Source organism: Gobius niger, assembly GCF_951799975.1.
Source record: "Gobius niger genome assembly, chromosome: 6".
Lineage (NCBI taxonomy): Eukaryota > Metazoa > Chordata > Actinopteri > Gobiiformes > Gobiidae > Gobius > Gobius niger.
The window spans coordinates 30,953,134-30,977,582 of record NC_136857.1 but is presented as its reverse complement, the minus strand read 5'-3'; the positions used below and the strand labels follow the sequence as shown (position 1 = coordinate 30,977,582).

Sequence of the window (24,449 nt, the reverse complement as noted above, 5' to 3'; positions counted from 1 at the left end):
CGGTTTTTACATACTGAGATATCAACTTAGACAAGTTGATATGTACCTGTCTGGCCTTTGTGCCCATGAAAGAGCGTGGTCGCTTCCAACTTCACCCCCGTTTGGAGCTATAGGAATACATTGGGAGAGGCCAAATGCTAACAACATCTTTGGTCGTTTTGCATGACTGAGCACACGCACAAAGACCAGACAGCTACGCATCAACTCGTCTAAGCTCAGGTAAGAACATATCTCAGTATGTAAAAACGGTGGCCTGTTCCTTTAATAATGTCAAACACATCTTCATCATTATCTTTCACTTTCTTGGTTTGAATGGAATCGTGTCTCGTGGTCAGATGAGAGAAAAGGGGCAGAGTGGGAGGAGTCAGACAAAACACAGGTCTTTAAACTGGACCCAACAGGAGTGAGCGAAAACATCACAAAAGCAGTTTTAACGGCGTGTTGTGTTCGGTGAAAAGTTGATAACGTTATCGCCTGTTATCTCCTGCCTCCTCTCTGGCTAAAAAGCAATAATCCAGGCCGTTTTCTACATTAATTTAAAATCCATGTGAAACAAAACTGACCTGATCAAAGTGTATCCATAAATATTAAACTGGGACTTTAATTTTCTTTATCGCAGAAATCCATAATAAGCCAACTTCATCATAGATGAAGTCCCTCCGTTGGCGTCTCAGACACAGAGTTTTAAAAGTGGTGCCAATAATAGGTATTTACCAGGGCGGTGCCAATATTCCTTGAGGACACAGCATAACTCTAACAAATGTGGAAGACTTTTGAAAACAATGAATTTTAAACCCGCATCATAACTAGGTCCGAGAATTGCTTATAAAATGAACAAAACTATTGTGGAAACTTGTCTTTTTTTTTCTTTATAGGGGTTTGTTATTTGAAAGTTTCCATCAGTACGTTTCGGAAAGAGGCGGCTTGCTGTGATGTTGCCGTAGCGCAGCGGTTTGCGGCGCGTTCTTCATCTTCATTTACAGAAAATAGGTTTGGTTTCTGAGGGCGCTGCATATTTTAGCATCCGCGGGAGGAGGCTGTCCGTGAGGCTCCGGATTCAAATGACAAACAGACGGGATTTTTTTTTTTTTTCTCCACTTCCCATTTACGATCTGCACAGTCTTTTCATCATAAAACCATCAAACGCCCTCAGCGGGGGGTCTGCACTCGCGCTCTCGCTAAATTAGCATATTATTCACTGTTGAACGCGCACACTGTATTCTGCATCTTAATATTTTGACAATTTGGTTTCATTGTAATGCGTTTGATTACTTCCCATTTCCAGTGGAGTTCAAACACCAAACGGTCTAACTTTGGTAGCGGAGTTGTTAAGTGGGACAGCCAGACGTGGGTGGACCACATAGAGGTGACGGGACACCTGCTCATTCGTCTAATTTCTACTGGCGACAGTGACAAATGACTGAAAATCCAGTTGCATGGTGACTAAAAATGAAGGTCAAGGAGCACCAGAGAGGTCAGGGATAAAGCTGTGGAGAAGTTTAAAGCAGCGTTAAGTTATACAAAGATTTCCTAAGATTTGAACATCTCACGGCACATCATGGAAAGAGTATAGCACCACTGCGAACGTACCTAGACATGGCCGTCCACCTAAAATATGAGACCGAACAAGGAGAGCACTGGTAAGAAATACAACCAAGTGCCCCAAGATAACTCTGGAGGAGCTGTGAAGTCCTGCCGCTGAGCTGGGGGAATCTGTACATGGGACAACTATACAGTAAGTCATACTCTACACAAATCATGGCCTTCATGGACGAGTGGCAAGAAGAAGGCCATTATTGAAAGGAGGCCATAAGAAATCCTGTTTGAAGTTTGCTAGAAGTCATATGGAGGACACAGCTCCATGTGGAAGAAGGAGCTTTGGTCAGGTGAGACAAAAATGTAACTTTTTGGCCCACTTGCAAAATGTTTTGTATGGAGCAAACCTAACACTGCTCATCGTCCTGAGTGCACCATCCCCAGTGTCAAATATGGGGGGGGGGGACGGAGCATCATGCGGGGACTGGGAAGATTGTAAGGATAGTTGGGAAGATGGATGGAGCCAAATACAGGGTCATTTTGGAGGAAAACCAGCAAGAGAACTGAGGCTGGGGCAAAGATTCACCTTCAGCGGGACAATGACCCTAAACACAAAGATAAATCTACAATGGAATGGTTAAAAAAAACATATTAATGTGCTAGAATGGCCCAGTCAAAGTCCTGACCGAAATCCTATTGAAAATCTGTGGAAAGACTTGAAAACTGCTGTTCACAAACGCTCTCCTTCTAATTTGACAGAGCTTGAGTTGTTTTATAAAGAGGAATAGGCTAAAATGCCAGTCTCTACATGTGCAAATCTTGTAGAGTCATACCCTAAAAGACTTGCTGCTGTTATTGCAGCAAAAGGGGGTTCCACAAAGTATTCATTCATGCTGTATTAATACTTATGCACGCCCCACTTTTCGGTTTTGTATTTTTTGAAAAATAACAGAATCATCTGTCATTTTGCTTTCACTTCACAGTTGTCTGTTACTTGTGTGTGAACGTTCAGTAAAAAATTCAAAATAAAATCTCTATGTTTATGGTTGTAAAAATGACAAAATGTGCAAAAGTTCCAGGTGTATTAATACTTTCGAGAGGCACTGCATATGTGGAGCTGACTTTTCTGAGCGAACAACGCTGCACTCTTGTATTTCCCTTAAGTTTTTAGCAATGAACTGTAAGCCTAAACACGCGTCACTTCCCACAAAACGGAGCTAAGCTAAGGTAGGCTAACTGCAGATCACAGTGTCACAGATAAGAATATAAATAAAGAGATACAGCATCAGCTTAATCCAAAATCATATTAGACGAGAGAAGTGGGATAGTTTGTGACTGGAGAATGCAGCCAATCACAGCGCTCCATGTGTGCCAAAATCCACCCAACCACTGCAGATAGGAGATGATCGGGCTGATGCGAAAACAGTGACAGTATGAGAGAGTTAACCGTGTGCGCAACCTGTTTCTAGCTCTCACAAACACTTCTGTGCGTCCTCTGATTCTTCACATTTGCATGTACCATCAAATCCCAGTGTGTCCTTCACACAATCTGACCAAAAGGACCGCTTATGCTAACTTCTCTCCACTGATAATGCATTAGGGCTAATGTTTGCTCCAGGACCATCCTCTAGAGGGCAGAGGTTCTGTTCACCAACACTGGAAGTGTCGATACACGGGAGAAGACAAACGATAGCGACTGGTGAAGCTCATTACCCCTCGAGGTGAAAACCATTACATCGGACTGCGACAATCTCCCCCACACATCGCGCTCCGTTCCAGCAGGATTACAAGTCTATATACATTTGTATTTTACATGGTTTAAAAGATTACAGGTCGGTGGGGAGTCCTTGCCTCAAGTGGAGGACTTTAAGTATCTCGGGGTCTTGTTCACGAGTGAGAGACGGATGGAGCGTGAGATCGACAGACGGATCGGTGCGGCGTTAGCAGTGATGCGGTCGCTGTATCGGTCTGTTGTGGTGAAGAGGGAGCTGAGTCGGGAGTAAAGCTCTCGATTTACCGATCGATCTACGTTCCCACTCTCACCTATGGTCATGATTTGGGTAATGACCGAAAGGAAATGAGTTTCCTTCGCAGGGTGGCTGGGCGCACCCTTCGAGATTGGGTGAGGAGCTCAGTTACCCGGGAGGAGCTCGGAGTAGAGTCGCTGTTCCTTCACGTCGAAAGGAGTCAGCTGAGGTGGCTAGGGCATCTGTTTTGGATGCCTCCTGGTCGCCTCCCGCGGGAGGTGTTCCAGGCATGTCCTAGTGGGACAAGGCCTCGTGGAAGGCCCAGGGCACGCTGGTGGGACTATGTCTCCGAGCTGGCCTGGTGTCGCCTTGGTGTCCCCCCAGAACAGCTGGAGGAGGTGTGCGACGTGCGTGGATCGGTAAGTTTGGGCATCTCTGCTGAGACTGCTGCCCCTGCGACCCGGCCCCGGATAAAGCGGAAGAAAATGGATGGATGGACGGATGGATAAAAGATTACAATAATTTCAAAGTTTAAAATGAGCAAAATGTAAACTTACTGGACCCATTCTGTGGCTTCCACCTTTACATCTCGACCGTGTGAAAAATGGGTCTATTCTATCTGGTGTTGACTGCAGAAAGCGCTCCGTCGCACCCTTTAGTTCATGAGTATGTCAATGAAAACATCGCTGATTGGTTACGGTGCCAGAATTTGCACCTTGTCACAGGAGTTCTGTCGGAAATGGCATTGCCTCCTGTGTGTCGGGCTCATGAGACGGATAAAATGGCATTGCGTATGGTAACGTGTTAGCAACAGAGTAAAACAAACAAATCGTCAAATATTGCTGAGTGTAAGAGGTGTGTGACAGAGGTTAGAGGAACAGCGGCGCTTCCAACAACAGCGGTACCTTAATAATTCAGCTGGTGTAAGAGTCGCTGTGAGGCCCCGCTCTGAGGCCGCTTAAATATTCATGTGACATGATCACAGGACGGAGCGCGCTCAGAGGGGCGCCGGGTCAGGCCACAGCAGTCACAACAGTACCAAGTACCTCAAACATACTGTACCATCTCTAACGCTTTAACAGAGACATTAAAGACGTGAATTTACACAAAAGAGTGATTTCAGGTTCCAAAACACTGTGCAATAACAAACAGAAACTTGTATTATTTAATGGGTACGTTGACTATATTGCGATTCCCACTGTATCACAAGACGTATACGTTCAGTTAAATTGTAAACCCCTTTTGGTTTCGTTTGAATTACACCAGGAGTAAGGCGAGGATAAATGAGAGGCTTGTGGATACTGAGCAGCCATTAGGTGATACATTCTGCAGCAGTATACGCAACAAAGCAGCTATACAGAAACAAAAAGAGGCAGATTTCCTTTTTCTCTGCTTTCTCAACTTTACAAAGACAGCCCCCGTCAGCAGATTTGAGCAGCTTCTCCGTCTCCAGTGGAAGGCTCAGATCTGACTTGACAGAAGAGCCAGCTGCAGTAGGACAGCGTTCGCACCAGAGCGCCTCTGGATCTGGCTCATTTACAAAGATTAAATAAGAATTGTGTTGTTGTGTTTGACGCTCGGCTGTGTTTCTGAAGTTGATCAGTTCTGGCCTCAATTGACCTCCACTACAAACCGGTTTTGAACGACTTCCTCATTGCCGGCGTACGGTCAGCGTATTTTCTATGCTCAGACTCAGGGCAGAGTAACTTTCACCTGTTTTCCCAACTTGATGCATTATTCAAAGGTGTAATTCATAAAATACCCAGGTGAAGATGTTGGGGGAATAGTTTAGGAAGCCTGGAAAAGCATAGTGTTGGAGAAGTGCAGTTCTATGTACGTGTCAACGAGCGACTGGACTACAAGTGTCCTTACAGTCAGTAGTGTCCTTCAGCGCGGGGTGAAGCAGGCTCCTCGGCGATCCGTGATGCAGATTCAGTCTGAAATAAAGGGAAAAACAACATGGATCCTTCTATGGGTAATTTAAATATGCTTTTAGCACCACTACACGACGCTTGCCGGCAGGAACGCGGATGTTGAAGCCTTTGAACATGGCCTTGTGTGACATGTACAGAGCACTACACTTAGCAGGAGAAAAAAAATGTTCCTAATGTAGAAAGTTTGATGAATCCGGCACTAAAACGAAAAGGAAAAAGCGTCTTATTCTCTTTACACATCAAACTATCACATGGATTAATGACGGACTCCCACAGGCAAAAGTTGGAATAAACTAAATGATAGTTGTTCATGAGGTATTGGCATTTAAAAGAGACAAAAATGCTAGTGGAGCACCCCTCCGCACTACTTCAAGTTGGTTGAGTCCACTTTTGAGGCATTTTTTCATGCTGCACAGTTCAAATATTGTTTAAAGTTTGCATCAAAGTTGACACAAAGGCGGCTGCAACACTGTGGTCATATACGACTTTTAGGCTACACGAAACCACACCGCCTATGATTTCAGAAACTTTGGCTGCTTCCGAAACCGTTAAATTGTTGCCTCTAAGCACTAACACTAGCTACTAATCCTTAACCTTTCATGGGGTCAACTGTTAGATCTCTATGCAGTTAGCAAACAAGAGCTTCAGAGCTATTTTGCACAATCCGTCCATCCTTACCCAGGGGAAGGGGAAGTGACATCACCAACAGCTGTTTTTCTTCTTTAAGGTCATTGGCAGGCAAACAAATGCGCATGTCGCCACCTACTGTATTGCATATGCAACAACATAGTGTCCAAATAAAGACATGCGAGAAGAATAGAAAAATCCAAATGAGCCATCACATTTCCCTTTAGGCTTATTTTATCTCAACAGCTGTTTCATAAAGCTACAGTAGCAAATGAGCCATGTGGCTTAAGTTTATACTAAATGAAGCAAAAGCACAAACTGCACATAGCTCCTAATCACCGGTTAGTTAGCAACAGAGGTCCCTATGCTAAAGTGGATATGATAGTTAGCACTGAGGCTTCTTTTCCTAACTGACCAATTCGGAAGCATCTTATCATGGCGGACGTTGATGCACATCCGGTTTGGTGTAAGACCTCTTACCAATCTGCTCGCTTCAGAAGGGCAATACTCTGTAAACACGGAGCCTGCTCAGTAAATGTGTGCGTCCACATGGATTGAGTCAGGTCGGTGAAAATGCTGCAATACATCTGCCAGCGCAACGAAAGAAAGACTGTAGATGGCACATGCGTTGTAAATTATATTATAAACAAAACTCCACTGGCAAATGTGAAACATAATCAAAAGATTTACGAGGAGACAAGGAGGCGAGTTTCAAACGTCACAGGACTAGGGCAGAAAAGGTTGCGGAGACAGTAACAAATGCTGGGCAGTCCTTACCTGTGGTTCCCCTCGGACGCAGCAATGGGTGCTGTGGGACTGAAGAGCTCCAGCAAAGTGAAGCCCCGCCCCCTGGCCTGGTGGGAGGAGTCAGCTCTCACGGTCAGCTCCACCAGCTCCACCACCAGCAGCACCCCGGGGACCCGCAGCACCGTGTGGAAGTACAGCACCTTAGGGAGGCAGATGAGCGATATGATCAGGAAGGCGCGTTAGGGAGCTTTATCGGTAAAAAAAACTTTTGGTGAACTCAATGGAAGAGCAAGTAGAGCACAACGTGGCCGACTCATCAGCCCAGGTGAGAGCACATTTGGGACTTCAGCCAAACGAAGACATCGCAGAGAGAGTAGAAACATTAATGAGCAGGTACGTCCAGTGGTTTCACTGGAGATAATATCTCTCATCATTTTGATGTTTGAGGTTGCAGGATAAATGGAGCTTAACTTAAAGGAATAGGCCACCGTTTTTACATACTAAAATATGTTCTTACCTCACTTTAGACGTGTTAATATATCCCCGTCTGGTCTTTGTCCGTGCGCTCTGTCACGCAAACGGAGCACATACGCAGCCTCTCCCATACGTCACATAGCTCCGAAAAAGCTCACGATAGAAGCTACCAAGCTCTTCCACGTGTTCCCTATTTAAATAAAGTTACGTGAAGTGTTTTCATGCGAAGTATATTTACACAGAAATGTAACATGTCGATTTTATAAGCAAATAAAAAGGGGGACTATATTGTGAGGCGTAATGATACGAGGAGCACAGCGTCCGCGTAGTAACTCCTAAAGACTTCCCCCGCTCACTTCCGTCAATAACCTTTAGGAGTTACTGCGCGGACGTTTTACTCCTCGTATCATTACGCCTCACAATATAGTCCCCCTTTTTATTTGCTTATAAAATCGACATGTTACATTTCTGTGTAAATATACTTCGCATGAAAACACTTCACATGTGTGAACATGTGACATGTGGGAGAGGCTGCGTATGTGCTCCGTTTGCGTGACAGAGCGCACGGACAAAGACCAGACGGGGATATATTAACACGTCTAAAGTGAGGTAAGAACATATTTTAGTATGTAAAAACGGTGGCCTATTCCTTTAATATAATTTCTGAAAAGAACCATGGAACATGATTTTTGCAACAAAAATGTGCTAAAGGAACAGGCCACCGTTTTTCCATACTGAGATATGTTCTTACCTGAGCTTAGACAAGTTGATGCGTAACTGTCTGGTCTTTGTGCCCGTGGAAGAGCTTGGTCGCTTCTAACTTCACCCCGTTTGGAGCTGTAGGAGTATGCTGGGAGAGGCCAAACGCTAACAACACGTGACTGAGGGCACACACAAAGACCGGACAGGTACGTATCAACTCGTCTAAGCTCAGGTAAGAACATATGTCAGTATGTAAAAACAGTGGCCTGCTTCTTTCAAACTTGTGTGTAAAAGTCTCAAAGGACGAGCGTTTATACTTGTACTTATATTGAATTCTAGCCAGTTTAGATATAATACATGAGTTTATTGTCAAGGATTATGCTCAGACAATACTCTAGAGTAGAGGTGGGCAACCTAAGGCCCGGAGCCAAAAGCAGCCCGCCAAACCCTTCAATCTAGCCCAAAAACCTTGATTAAGCCCGATATGTATTGCACCAATATAAAGAAATCACTGTTAAGGTGTGTTTAGGTGATTGTCGACTATTTGTATATAACTGGCCCAAGCCCTCCTGGCAAGTTCCAAAACCCAGTGTGGCCCTTGCATCAAAAAGTTTGCCCACACCTGATCTAGAGTCTAGACTGGCCAAAATGGGAGCATATCAAACATTCCATGTGGTCTTCTCTGAGTAAACAACAATCTAAGGGTCAGGCTCCCACTCGCTTGCCAAACTTCTCTGACCTCTTGTACAGTGGGTTTTTCTTGAAGCACTGCCACATCAGCTTGAATTGGCCCATGTTTACGCCGACAGACTCGACATGCTACTGACGGGGAGCTATTGGCTCAAAAATCCTCGCCGGGTTATTCGCTCAGTACACTCTGTCGGTGTTTGCTTTGGACGACAGTTTGTGTATTTCATACGGCGGATAAAATTAAACTCATCTCGTCACTTTCTGTGTGCCATGACAGCGCTGTTCAAGCAGCTGTTTGTTACCGTGATGCTTCACACGCATGAGTGACCGCTACCGCGATTTCTAGTATAATGGCCCGGTCTAAACTGACGGGACTGTCAAAGAAACGTATTCTCTATGCATGTGTGCGAACTGTGTGCTCAAAGCTATTAAAACGATAGAATCCAGGCGCTCATCATTTGCAAACATTCAGTGAAGCCTTTATTTCCGGGCCAGAATGTTCAAAAACACAGCAGCATATGGAGTCGGCTTTCACCTTCTTCAGGGTGTGTACAGACAAAGATCTTCACCAATTTGTAGCTGTTGACAAATGACGAGAGGTCTAGTAATCTTCTCTTTGCACAGGATGGATAGAGCGCAGAGAGGTGAGCGAGGGCTTAACACCTGTCAGCGTCTTCCAGAACATGTCCCACCAGTCTGTTTAAGTTTAGTGTTCACTGGCTCTTGGGTGTAGCCATGCTGTTTGAGTGGATGATAGGACAGACCAAGCTTGTATCCATAGTAACACACACGCCACTCGGGTCGTGTCACTCATATAGTGTGAGGACTTCCATCATGGGCTCGTACACTCCTCGCATGTGATTCAATTGCACAGTGTGAGTTGATTATTCCAGCCGTGGTTCATTGATCAAATGGCAAACTTGTTAGACCACTCTATCCCCGAACCTCGACATTCAAGGCATTCATGGCTCATGTTGCAATCGACGAAACAGCGTTAGCGTAAACATATTTATCAAAATGTCAATGTTTTCCATAATCTTACTGTATCTATAATAGCAACAACAACGGCTGCCCTTTGTACAGGAGAGCCATGTAGTGGGTTTAGAAAATGACAGGTAGTGAAAAGTTAGTCTAGAGAAGTGGTTCTGGCGTCTGGACCCACAATTACCCAAGGATGACATATCGACCCATATACGACATTGACATGTTTGATAGAATATGAAATTCATATTCATAATTCATTAAATAAGTTGAAAAAGCTGAAATACTGATAAACCAACCAACCAAACAAGATTTTAACAGATGCCCCTGACGAAACCCTGTGCGGTCGAAACGCGTGACTTTTATTTTTGCTACATGACTCGAGTCCCGGACTTTATTTTGCTTTTTTGACTGCTTTCGCTACTTAGCACAAGCTGTTCTACAAGCCAGTCTCAGCTAATTTACTCTTATGTAAGCTGAGCCCAGTCTTTGAAGAGCACCGGTCTACCTTTTCACTTTTTCCCAGACCGTTGATACACTCGCCCTCTTCTGTTTTCAGACTCAAGTAGTGATTCAATACCTTTTCTGTACATAAATATTAAAAGAAATGTTTTCTGGGAAAGGCTCGTGACCCAGTCCCCACGGTTACATGATGAAGGGAAAGTCGAATCTATCACCTATTCAGATCAGAACAGGATCGCCCGAACCCATGTAAACCTGAGCCCCTGAGCCGATCGGTGACCGGCCTGGGCACATTGCAGTCAGATTAGAGCTGCATGTAACCACTTAGTTGGATTGGGTTTTGGAAACTAACTGTCAGCCTGTCAAGAAAAACGCCAAGATATCGTCAGAAAACATCACCTTAGCTGCTTCTAAAGGACGACTGCCGTTGTTCAACAAAGCACTACTACTGCAACGAGGATAAGAGGAGCTGACTTTGGAGAATGTGTGGTGGGCCATGAGACACAGGCTAAGATTATCTCCGATCGATCACATGAAAAGCAAAAACTAGAACCAATAAAGTCACTAAAACCACCAGCTACATATAAAGCGGCCTTTAAGCTGTCCTTGTTGAATTCATAGTTTATTACACAACTCTCGTCAACAAAGAGCCTATCGTTGCACAGTGTCATATAACGTTAGCTGTTAGCCACCAAGGGCTAATCAGTCTCTTCATTAGTGGTTTAGGTGGATTTGAGCTTAATCATAAACTGGCATAAACTGTGGGTGTTTAGTTAAAGATCTGTGGAATGTCACAGTTAACCCAAGAACAGCAGTTTGGTCTGAATGCACCTGGGGCTAAACGGGGCTAACTGGGCTAGCTCTTTGTTAAAAACAACATAGCAGCCAAAGGTGAACCCACTGCCCCCTGCTGGCACATTCAGATCGGTGTCATGTGACTGGCACAAGACTGGTTTGAGAGGTTTTGGGAAAAACGGATAGGAGTCAAATCTTTAGTCGGATTAGCCTTCACATGTAAACGTAATGATTGACGAGGCCCACTTTTGGGTCCCAACCCGCCAGTTGAGAACCACTGGTCCACCCCTCCCCTCTCTGTGCTAGGGCAAACAACCAGGCTGTGCCAGTGCCAGCTCACGCCAACATGAGGGTGGTCCTCTGGGGGATTACTCCAGGGTTTAACCGGGATATTCTACACGAGCGGAGGATACGAGGCGGCGTTGTGCCAACCAGGTGCCATTGTTTACCCTGGCATATCCCCCTCCACTCTCCCTCGCACAGGCAGGGCAGATACAGAGGAGCCGTGATCCCAACTGATCCGTCTGAGAATTGTTCTCTGAAAGATACTGCGGGGAGTGACAGAGCAGCACAAAGTGAAATATTGAGCCCCTTTTTATCTGAGCATGGTTTGTTTAGAAACATCAGCCTCGGTCCTTTTATCGGTTTACTGCACGGACTAGATTTGTTTTTGTAAAGCTCGGAGTGGAAACTGCGGCGATACAGAGCGGAGGGGGAAAAACAACTATGATAAAGCACGGAGACAGAACCAGATGAGATTCACGTAAACAAATGAGTCACAAATGGACCCTGCCGCGGAAAAAAATATTTGGAAACTTCTGCTGAACATCACTGATACAAATAGTCAGGAGGAAAAAATGTATTGCAGTGTTCCTTCATCATTAGGTTTATTTTACTTTTTACATCTTACTTAAGTGTCTTAGAAGCAAAAGTAGCACTCATGACATTTTTGCTGCATAGAAGTAGCTCGCCTAGTAAACACAAAGTTGCATACCCCTGCATAAAAATATTTAAAACCTCATCCACGCCAATACAGCAGGAAAGGCATTTAGACACCAACGGGACAGAATAACAAGAGCCAGTCACAGGGGCTTAAATGCTGGAATAGAATTCTAATCGACTTGAGCAATGATTCATTTTTAATGTATTTATCCCAAATATAACGAATATGTTTGGTGGGGGGGGGCTCACCAAATGACCGGCCCAGAAGCCATCAACCTCCAAATAATCAGGCTCAGTAAATGAATAGCCCTGCTGTAGACAATAGCCTTTAATGTGGGTGTTATACAAATTTAACTTTTTGCAGCTTTTAACCATGCTACAATGTTGTTCCTTCATCAAAAACATGAGTTGTGTTTTGAGCCACTCGTGTGATTTTTGAGGAATCTTGCTCCTTCTGTCTATACCCAGGGTCCACCACACTAACCAGGAAGCACTTTCCTTACCTCTCGATCAGTAGCACAACTTACCCCTCCATTGTAGAGCACCAACAGGCAAAAACATCCACCAAAGCTTCACTACAAGACCTCAGACTAGCCAGAGGAGTGCGGGCGGAGGGGCTTTGGGCGTTTTGTTGTTTTTAATCAACGAAGTGCAAGATAGTGATCAAGATGAGTTTGAAATGATTACCAAAAAGCATAATACTCCCACTTTAACATATTGTTTTTGCCAAAGAAACACATTTTTCACAATACAATGCAAATACTAACCAAATAAAGCACAATAATGTACCGAAATATTCTACAATAAATCCCTAACGAAGATCAACTCTGTGACAAAACATTTCTGGGTCAAAGTTATTGTTTCACTGTGATTAGCAAAGCAAGTTGAACTTCTTTCATAGTCTCTAATGATGTGCTCTGAGTTGGACACATTTACAGAGATGTGCAGTCTTCAATAACAGCGGCACGACTAATCCCATTATCCAGGCGGCTGATGACAGTGTTATCAGTTCACTTCACAGAGCCGGCTGTCACTGGGCTGTCGCTGATACAAAGAAGAATAACAGAGGTGACACACAGCCCTGAGGGGCTCTGTGGAGGAACTAGGACTGGAACAAGACGCTGGAGTGACCCGAGTGTTAAAGCAGTATCCCACACCACGAGAGCAGGAGGCGTGGTGCAAGGCGGGCTGAATCTAACTTGTGTCTACGTGATCTGCCGTAGCGGAATCAGAACAAAGTTTCAGTGTCTCCCGGGTGTGGGAAGGACAGAGACAAACACAAAGCGCAGTGATAACATTTTGCAAACATAAATTGTCACACTTGGTTGAAGGAACAGACTTAACAGCTCATGCGCAAGCATCTTGAGTTCAATCATGATTTCATGAGACACTGGACGGCCTCAGGAGCCTCCTCATTTCTGAAATACCTGTTGGATCACTTTGCACATCACTTTGCAGCTAGCCTCAAAGAAGTGTGAACGGCCGGAACTTGAGACATACAGTACGTCTGTCTCACATTATTGTAAATGAGACAGAACTGTAGAAATATTTCCGTGACAGGGAATTACAGTCTCCCCTCCTGGAACCGCCACCTTAACGTGGTGGAGGGGTTTGAGCGCCTGAGTGATGGCTCTGTTGTCGGGTGGATGGATGGGTGGATGGGTGGATGGATGGATGGATGGATGGATGGATGGATGGATGGATGGATGGATGGATGGATGGATGGATGGATGGATGGATGGATGGATGGATGGATGGATGGATGGATGGATGGATGGATGGATGGATGGATGGATGGATGGATGGATGGATGGATGGATGGATGGATGGATGGATGGATGGATGGATGGATGGATGGATGGATGGATGGATGGATGGATGGATGGATGGATGGATGGAATTACAGTCTAAAAGCATTGTAATTTATCATATTGGGTCATGCTGTAAGGCCATACTATCTTTGTAGTAATGCTAACGTAGCTAGTACTAATGTCCACAGCACCTTATGAACACTCACGCTCACTAAGGAGGCTGTGCTCTTGCTAAAAAATAATTATTGGAAAGACTTATCTTGTGACATGTCGCCTTTAGAGCAGAGTCAGAACTCTGGTAGAATCGAGTCAAACAGCTGTAATCGGGAGCATGTATTAACATTTGGAATATTAAGTAGCCATGTGAGCTCCGGGTGCGGCGCTGCCTTTCAAATAAATCCAATAGAACTGGAAGGCCTTTAGACGCCAATAGGACTTAAATAGCATGTGCCTGTCACTGTGAGAGAGTTATAATACTGCATTTGCTGTAGCTCCTGTGATGTCTAAAATGCTGGGGAATACTTCCATGTTTATGTAGCCGTCTCTAACTCTTGTTTGTGCATGCGCAACTCGGCTCAACAGTGACCAAGCACGTAGTTCGGAAGGGAGGAATTGTGGGCACTCTTATTAGCACCACAAAAGGAAATCCACCATGTCGTCCTCCTCGCACTTGTGCACTAAGATGATCCTGTGCATTTGGAGAAGAAATGTGATTGAACACACAGATCTCATTCAGCTGTAGCGCGCATAGCTAATAACTGCCACTTTAGGGGGTGTTCCTAATAAGAGGCTCAGTGGGGGGCAGAGCAGCTGTTTGCATGGAGCCGGAACTGTATCTCACACCCACATCATATAATACAACATCACATCACGACCTGTGGGATATCATCTCTGCCACACACTGACTATCTGCAGAGGGTGGGGCAGTGACACATGCTAAAACACAGTTTTCAGAAAGAGCATGTGTTGACTCTTTGACATTTATACATTTACTTGCTTCACTGTTTGATTTTTATACTGAACGTACTGAATAAATTTAACTAACCTATCAAGCTCATTCGCGAGCTCATTTCTCTTATGACTTTGATATATTGTATCTATAGCATATTTAGTTCCTGGAAGGTTTTAAAGTTGAAATGTGCAGAGAGCTGAATATTAAAGCTACTAAGGAAACATTATGTGTTGAGGCTGAGGCATGAGTCTTCAGAATAGTCGAGCCTTGGGTTTTTGGCCTGCTGGCTATTCAAAAGTGGTAAGCTTGCATACTCTGTAGTCTGCTATAAACAAATGTCATATAACTCGTACTGTACAAAGTATGTGCACTAACAGCCGAATGCAAAAAAGGTTTGGAGGTGACAGCGTAAAATGGCTGAAGAAACTGTTCTGGTAACACAAGAGGATGGAGAGGAGCAGGTTTCGTTGAAGGATTGCAGTTTAATCAAATGGACGTATTATGGGTTTGAAGACGTGCAACTGAAGGACCAAATACGAGCGATCGCGATGTCGTCACATCCGGGGGCCGTGGAAGGCATCTTGTGTTTTAAACAAATGATAAGAATGCATCAGCTGTTGCCTACCATTCACCAAAACATCCGGCCAAACTTGCGGAAGTAAACAATAACAGCGATGACTCGTATTAAGGTGAGTTCACACCAAACGCGGCCAAGTGTCAGGTTTACATTGAAAATACATGGAGGACGCGCTTCCATATATCCCGCAGCAAGTCACACGTCTCCTGTGCGGCGCGTTTTTAAGCTTTTCGCACATGGTAAGCTTTTGACGCGCCTCCAGGGCCACACTAGAGTTGGGAAATGTTGAACTTTTTGGAGAAATCGACCAATCAGGAGCTTTCCCAACAGTGACGTACGTTGTAGCTGATGCTATGCCGGCCCTCAGATGTAAACAAGTCACGGAGGATTAGCTTCATTGTGAACCGGAGCTACAGCAGCTCTGGGACTTTTACAAAGGCACACATTAGTGTTTCTTTATCTAAACAGACAGGTTTAAAAGCGGCAACAAGAAAACTTATTTCAGTGGCTGAATCTGCGCTGGGAATGTGTTTGGGCCTCGAGGATGCCTGTTGTACTAGCATTTTGAACACACGGCCAGAGCGTCTGTAACATTTGTGACAAGTGTCTGACTTCAGGTAAGCACAAGCGTCTAACTACGGGCTTTATGCACGTTTTTAATCCCCGAAAAGCGGTTGGTCTATATGCAGCTTTAGTCCAGTGCTCAGGTGTCTGGAGTCTGGACTGGTTTCCCGTTAAAACAGCTCTGTGTACAAGTCTCTTCACGGTCTGACATCGAAGTGCATCTCAGCTCAGGGAGGACCTCAGGGAGTGGTCTCCTGCTGCTCCCAGAGTCAGGACTACACATGGTGAGGCTGTGTTTCAGTTTTACGCAGCTAAAATCGGGAACTGTCTTTAAGAAGATGTGCGACAGGCCTTAACTCCGATAATGCACACATCCAGGCTGAAAACCGTTCAATTAAGCTGTGACTATGACGCTCTTATGCAACTGTTAAGCACTACTCTGAATTGCTTCGTGCCTGAATTGCGCTCTACAAAGTAACTTGTCCTGCCTAAAAGCTCAAAGAAATCGATTTTGCATGATATGTCCTCTTTAAGCATTTCTTCTTCACTGACATCTCTCCGAATTCTCCGTTGCATTTATTAGAGAAACGAGCCTTTCTGCGCCCCGTCATCAAGAAGCCGGTACCAGGAGCGAGTCCTTGTTACCATAGCAGCCCTGTCTCCATCAATCAGCCGCCGGTTCTCACTGAAAGCTTTTTACTGGATCACTACATTTACAGTAAGTGAGGGGCTTTGTAAAGGAAAATGGAGGAGTGTAGACAGAGGCGAGCGCTCTGAACAGTAGGTGTTTTACGGCCGCTCATTTATCGGGGCTCTTATCGCGGCAAAGAGAGGGAAACGCTCCTCTGGGCAACAGCCAAAGTGAGAATTCATACAAAGAGCCAATTTAATAAGTGAGAGGATACAAGTGCAGTATTTCTTCATTGGGATTGTCAGGAGGAGCCGTAAAGAGGCCACTGACTGACAAGTCTGCGGAGTCTTTCAGGGATCTTTCCCAGGGATCACAGGCAGGTGGAAAATGCCACATCTGAACTTCCCTTGGAACCATGGGCTATCCAGTTGGGACTGGATTTATGAATGCTTTAAGAAAGGGTTGCCTAAAGGGTGATATTACGCAAAATCATCATTACCACTCTTCGGTGTTATTCCCTTATCAGAAGTGTTTTAAACCGTTCATGATCTTTGAAAGTCCCGCAGCAGATATTTGTAGTTCCCTGGTGGCTGGTCGAACATTGCTCCTCCAATTTAGCTCAAGCTCCTCAAATCTCCATATACGTTTCAAAAAATGTAATGAGAGTTTAGAAAAAGAACAGTCTTAAGTTTACGATTGTGTATTTTGTGTCCACGAGTTACCACACGCTCATTACTGCCATCAATGCTAACTATTCTCATTCTCTTAGGCCAGACACTACAGGTGAATAGGGAAACTCTTTAAATGTACACATATCAATTTGAAACTTTTGCTGTAGAGATAGACATAAATATGAGAACAAGTTTTTTGTCATTTTATGTTTAAAAATGTACAAAAAAAGGCCCTTTCTGCCTATAAAATAAATAATTCATAATTAAATGTATGATTTTATTTTGTTAATATAGTTACAAAGACTTTTTCTGATGGGATTTTAGATCTTGTTCTAGAAATTTCGCCATCTTTTTTGATGGTGGCACAGTTGGTAGAGCGGCTCGTCTCGTGATCGGAAGGTCGTGGGTTCGAATCCCAGCTCCCGCAAATGCACTCTGTTGTTGTGCCCTTGGGCCAGACACTTCACCCTACTTGCCTCCAGTGTCTGCGTACATTGGTTTGTGAATGAGTGACTGATTCCTTACTGTAAAGGTAGAAGAGTGCCAAAGAAGAAGAGTCCATTCGCCATTTACATTCAAAACTTAATCAATCAGGCTTGGAATTAGATATTAAAAAGGTCCCTCTGCAAAATATTGTTAAGTCTAAGACTGGAAAGTTTGAAGTCTGTAGGAGATACTGATGTGGAGATGTCGTCGCACCACTGAGAGAGAAATCTTGAAATTCCGATTTCCCATATTAATCTATGGAGAAACATGGAATCAGTGAAAAAAATGATACGTTATTGTGAAGATTAGGTATTTTTTCCAGGTCAAAGTTTTTATGTGAAAGGGACTATAGAGAGTTTAAAAATGTAAAAATTAAGTATTTTCCTTCCCCTACATGTTCCACCCCTGTCCTAATGTGTAGAATGAGCTTAATATAGAAGGTACAGTTACACATATGGCCTGAGATGGCAGTAGTGAGTATAAAATGGCCAACTTGCATCCAGCCCCTTTAAGTGACCGATTTAGCTCAAAAATTTAAAAAAGTATATAGTTTAACCTGCAAGTGATAGTCTGCGAGTCTAAATGTACTACAACATTAACAGATTGTGTATAATTGACCTTCTGGGCCTGGATAATAGATTTATTTTTTTCTTAAAGGGACAAGATGCAAGTTGTCATTTTTATACTCACTGCTGCCACCTCAGGTCATTCATGTAACTGCACCTTCTATATTAAGCTCGTGCATGACGGCACTTCTGACCCGAATTAACACCTTTTTGAGTGACAGTGCAGGATTTTAGAGGCAGTTGTGGTGAACAGGTCTGAGCTCATTCTACACATTAGGACAGGGGTGGAACATGTAGGGGAAGGAAGGTACTTCATTTTAACATTTTTAAACTCCGTATAGTCCCTTTAAGTCTCGCGGGATTGCAGCCAAGGTCACGAGTTCACAGTTGGGCATTTATCCGTTGTGATAGTTTAACCATCTATAAAGAAGATTCTGAAACTCTTGCATTAGTTTCGCTGTTTACATTTCAGTCTTCTCTCCAATGTGCCATGATGCCATTTTCTGTTGACATTGCAAGTTTCCACACTTCTGCAGCCGGAGCAGAGCAGAAGGATGCATCCATATTTAATATGCATATGGACCTTGGCCTGAGAAGGGTACACATTCGCTGGCTTTAGGATTCTAATTATCTGTCCACTGGTCTGCGAGCATCTCCCTGCAGCACAACAAGTCTGAACCTCAAAGTCAGAGACACACGGTTTGGAATTTCGCAATACAAAGACTGTTGAGATAAATGGTTTTGATCTTCTCAAAGCAATTGCGATGAGGGTATTTTAGTAAACGTAGAAAGTTGAGCTGCTTATTGCGTGGGTGTACTACTATAGAAAATTCTCCAAACTCTGAGAAAGGGCAGGCCTGCTCCGACAGCTGGGCCCGTATACGCTCCAGTGCAGAGAATCATTCAGGGCTGAGTGAAACAAGCAGAACAGAACAACACAGACTCGGTGAGAGAGAGAGAAGAGGGGCCGCTCAGCTGAGGCCTTCACAGCTGGCAACAGTCGTGTCATCATCGCTGCGGCGTCTGCGTTTCAAAGTGGACATACCAGACATGAATGTGGCTTGTAAAACTGCAAGCGAGCGCCACCGTTTTCAAACCATCAGCGGCATATGAGCAACATCGGCTTAAAAGCGGAGAAGTGGCGAACACTTTAGGGTTCTGACTATTACGCAATAAAGCTGAGGAAAACATGTTGGACTGCTATATCCGCAGTAGAAGAAACTGGAATATTCACGTCAGTTTGAAAGAAGTCAAATAGTATGTGAGGTAAATTGCAGTCTCATTTTTAATCACCTACTTTACAATTGTCAGGTCTATAGCCAATTCAACCTGAAGAGACTCACAGAGACAGACTGCGTTAGAGGTTTTATTGAACATTGAACCCGGCGGAAGATTGCATTATCGATAAGGAATACATGGCACCGATGGATGATGGCCAGAATCTTCCCCAGGAGCCCGGGCACTTGGTGATGGTAGGACGAAACCCGATGAGCAGCCTGAGGAGAGGCCAGGTGGAGGAGGGGCGGAGGATGGTCGCAGCACGGCTGGGAAAATGGTCGAGTGATTGAGCGGGGGGCTAAAGAAGGGGATCCTGGCCGATGAATGGCTGAAGCAGGAAAAAGCAGCTGCGATGATTGGCTGACGTGAAGGTGCGGCTTGAGCTGGGGCCGTGATTGGATGATTAGTGAAGGTTGCCGTTGATGAGGCGATGAATGAAGGCTGCGGATACGTCTTCCAGGTTGAATTTGCACTGAAGCTTCAAGAAAATGTTTGTGGGTTCAATGATGCTGGAGTGGGAAGTATTGTCTATTCTATCAATGTTCATGTTTATAATTAAATCTGCCATATGAACCTGCCATAACTCCAGGTATGTTTCTGATAGGGATGAACCGATCCCATGCTGGTATGAGGTATCGGAGCCAACACTGGAAAAAGTACAATATCGGTATCGGTTTTCACAATCTGATACTGAAGCGATACCAGTTTTGGCTCTCACCATTTTAAAAAGACAACTTTCACCAACTAAATCTCAGTAAATATGGCGCTCTACCTCATTTTGAAGGGCTTATATCATGGGGGACAACATTATATCATGGGGGACAACATTATATCATGGGGAACAACATTATATCATGGGGGACAACGTTATATCATGGGGGACAACATTATATCATGGGGGACAACGTTATATCATGGGGGACAACGTTATATCATGGGGGACATCATTATATCATGGGGACAACATTATATCATGGGGGACAACATTATATCATGGGGACAACGTTATATCATGGGGGACAACGTTATATCATGGGGGACATCATTATATCATGGGGACAACATTATATCATGGGGGACAACATTATATCATGGGGGACAACATTATATCATGAGGGACAACAATATATCAGGGTTAAACGCTCCAAAAGGTTGATTCTGGACCAGTCAACCTTCTGAAACGCCAACTATCTGAAGTGACCCCCACCAAATTGGACCATTGTCCAGTGAACCACACCATAACCATGATATAGTGTCAAAGCCTTATCAAAAACATACAGACTAATCCGTCATGCTCCGTCTACCTCTTTCGTCTGCACTCAAAACATTTCCGTGATGTTTCTCCGTGTTGTACAGTCTAGACATTTTCCCCGAACTGGCTCTGATTCGGTCCGTGTCCAAACCATCTTCCTCGCGCTGAGCAGCATGTTAGCTCGAGCGTGTCGGTTTTAAAACGTAGTCTTTGCTGTGGAGCTTTAGTAACTGTTGCCCTAAAGGAGGAAGAGCGCACTCTGCTGGCCTAAAGTATAACTGCGCTTTATCATACCATCCAAAACCAAGCCTAACATTCAGACACACATATTATTTCAATCAGTACTACAAACTTGAGCAACAACCACTAATCAGTTATTGAAATAGTATTTTATTTATTTTAGAAATCAATTCATCATTTTCGGGTTCACACAGACTCAAAAAGAGCAAAAATGCCATGATAATGGAGTATTTGGATGGAAAAACTACTTTGTTTAGTTCGGGTACACTCTACACTGTGCATCTCAGGACAATTATCCAATCAGAAAGCAGCACGGCAGCACTACTTTAGCGCCTCACAGCCAGAAGGGCTGGGTTCTGTGTGGAGTTTGCATGTTCTCCCCGTGTCTGCGTAGGTTTTCTCTGGGTACTCCAGTTTCCCCTACCACTAAAAACATGTACAATAGGCCTGGGTGAATGATGTGTGTGTGTGTGTGTGAATGCATGATGGTGGTCAGAGGGACCGTTGGCGCAGGTGTCATGTAAAGCGCATTGTGACTATGTCTGTGAAAGACGCTATACAAATAAAGCTCTTCTTCTTCAAAATTAGCCTCCAACGAACTGTCACTTTAACTTTTGATCCTTAAATCATGTCACTTTAGCTTTATGTGGGAAAAAGGTTGGAAAAAAAATATTTCCGAGCTAAGCTATTCATCGATTATCAAAATAATGGTTAGTTGCAGTTCTGCTACAAACAATATCAAGGCTAAGGGGCAGTTATAAAGACATTAAAATGTCCATGACCTTTAATTAAACGCTTTTATTTTATTGAGGGAATAATTCTCATTGTGGTGAGACAATTTAGCTTACAACAACTTATGTTGTCCCTTGAGTCTCTCGGTGGGACTACAATAATACAATAATGCTGTTTATCACTATAAAAGGAAGTAACGGTAATTGATTGTAGCATTTTAGTATCATCTGGAAAATCACTAATGAAGATTATTAACAAAAAACATGGGCCCAGAGTAGGGTTGCAAAGCTGCGGAAAATTCATGATACATTTCTGAAACTTTCAATGGGAACTTTAGCTCCGATTTTTTGGGAATGTTACACAAAACAGTCAATATGCTTAGAAAACATGATATTTTTGCATTTATTGTTAAACAATCGATGAACTATTAGCTACCTAACTATGTTTCTGAACCATGAAAAGATGCATCTGAGTGATGTCACTCCCCCAAGCTGTAAAAGCCTTTGCACCAAATCGTCAGGTCAAAACAGAACTTTCCTAAACCTACATGAAGAATTAGTGGTGGGACAAACGACAAAGTTTTGTGTCACGATCTTGTTTTTTCACACTGTGATTGGTAAAATTCACTTGTCTCTAACTCAGGTGATACAGTAATATTCTGATACTGCACATCTGTGAGCCTCTTTTAAACAAATGCGCTCAAGTTGTAGCTAAGCTCTTACCTCAGTCAGCATTTCGTCCAACACTAGACATTTTGAGAGTGATGCAGCAGCGCATTACAGGCGTAACTCAACAATGACTGCATTTCTACACAAGCCTGACTTTGCAAAAAGAAATTTAGTCAAGTCCAATGTACAGATCATGCACCAAAAGATTCAACTGTGAACGCATCCAATCCAATCTGCAAACATTTAGTTAAAACGTAGCCTGGAAAAGCAAAAATTACTCCGATTTATTCATCGGAATTATTTTGTGCAAGATAATCAGGAGAGATAATCGTGAAAATGTCCAGATCCGACTGGAGAGAGCAGATTTGAATCTCATTTAGGAGCATTAACATTTGAGATAAGACCGAAATATAAGCTTTGAATATTTAAATGTTTGAAACTCTAAATGACAGAGTTGGTAGGTTTCATATACGAGATCTTCGAGGCTGCCTTTTCACTTGGGCACGGCAGAGATAGATTCCTTTAAATCTCGCATGCAGTACTACTGTGTTTATTTGTTTTTTTCCGCGGCACAATGGCCAGCTGGCCACACCTGCTGATGGGACGCTCACCCCAGCCCTGGCCTTTGCAGTGGTCAGTCTGATCACATGGTGCGTTGTGTATGCAGCGGCTGCAAATGGAGCGCTCACAGCGGGAGGCCAACAGACACAAACACACACACTACCCCGTCTCCGAAGAGCCACACTGCCCTCTGCTGACCGCAATGGGAACTGCACAGAGAAGTGACAGGGCCCAGACAGAAGTACAGTAGGTAAAGAATTAAAGGCATTGTTCCTAGGAAATTACAAAGTGCATGGGAAAAGAACACATTTAAAGGTACAGGTCCAGGTTTTAGTCATGCTATGTCACAAGAGCAACTTTTCACATGACTGTAGTCGCCTTCAATCACAGACCCTCCAACTCCCCATCACTCATTCGCTCACACACACAGATGTCCTTCATCGAGGACTATTGTACATAGGGGAAACCGAAACACCTGGAGGAAACCTGCGTAAGCTTCTATACGTAAAATACAACAGAAGTATAGGGACAAAATACAGTTCATAGTCGTCCAGACAGGACTCTGGACTACCTACCCTGAGTTCTGTCCGAAACATAAGTAGCTCCTTTTTGCGATGTTAAAGTAGTGAATTTGAATCTTGAAGTAAACTGTCTTCTCTACTAGCCCTGGAGGTTAGAAAAGTTCAATATCTTAATAGTTTATTTATTTGTGTAATGTACTTGCTTATAATGGTGTAACTGTAATTTCCCTTAAACGCCCCTGGCAGGCTGCTCCTCCCATCAGACCGGACACAGACCCAGAGCACTGAAAGACATCAGTTGGTAATCACAGGGAGTAGGTGGGTTTTTATTATTGATTTCGCGTGTGTGTTGACCTCTGGCTGTCTTTCTTTTCTGACAGAAAGGTCTTGTAAACAGCAGGCCGGTCTTCAGATATTTTTAGTTTTTTTTTTTTTTAATGATCAGATGTGCTTTGATATACACATGCCACGGAAAAAGATGTTTTAATGTGGCCTTTTCAAAAATGTGCTTGACTGAGACCGGGCTACCACAGGACACACTGATGTTCAAATCAAATATTCATGTCAAATATTTTTACTAAAAACAGTTTAATTTGTGTGGAAATATCATGCACATGGAGCTTAAAAATAGACTTAAAACAATCTTTTGGCGCCTCAGCATTGGTATTTCACCTTTTATTATTTGAAATGATGTCTCTGTAAGAATCAAATGGTAACAATACTTATATAGTAAGTTCTCTTGTATAAGATGATATAACTTATTGAAAAAATACCTTTCAGTTTAATTTTCGCTGTGGTTTATAGCTTCAGCACAACACTCAGAACTGATAATGATGGATAATGGGCTTTAAACAATTATCCATCAGTTTGGAGGATCGTTTTTGCAATTGTATTTTAGAAGTACATAACGGTAAAGGTAAAGAATCACATCGTTTTTATTGCCATGGTTTGAGAACAGGTTCACAAACTAGGACTTTTTCTCGGTGCTGACGTGCAACATAAAACATATAACACAGAATTTAGATAAAAATAAGCTATAAAACTTTAAAACTAAAAGGTTAAAGGGGCATGCATAAGAATAT

The 24,449-nt window shown here is 43.6% G+C and overlaps 1 protein-coding gene across 1 annotated transcript in view; it reads right to left on the bottom strand.

Annotated features, from left to right (window-relative positions):
* nphp4 (nephronophthisis 4) overlaps nt 1-24,449 on the bottom strand; it is a gene marked incomplete at its 3' end in the record, with an annotated part of 350,376 nt that overhangs the window by 311,775 nt on the left and 14,152 nt on the right. The window contains exons 3-4 of the mRNA XM_079557985.1: nt 6,842-7,011; nt 5,376-5,440 (exon numbers count right to left, since the gene is read on the bottom strand). Coding sequence (XP_079414111.1) covers nt 5,376-5,440; nt 6,842-7,011 — 235 coding nt within the window. The remainder of the gene's footprint in view (nt 1-5,375; nt 5,441-6,841; nt 7,012-24,449) is intronic.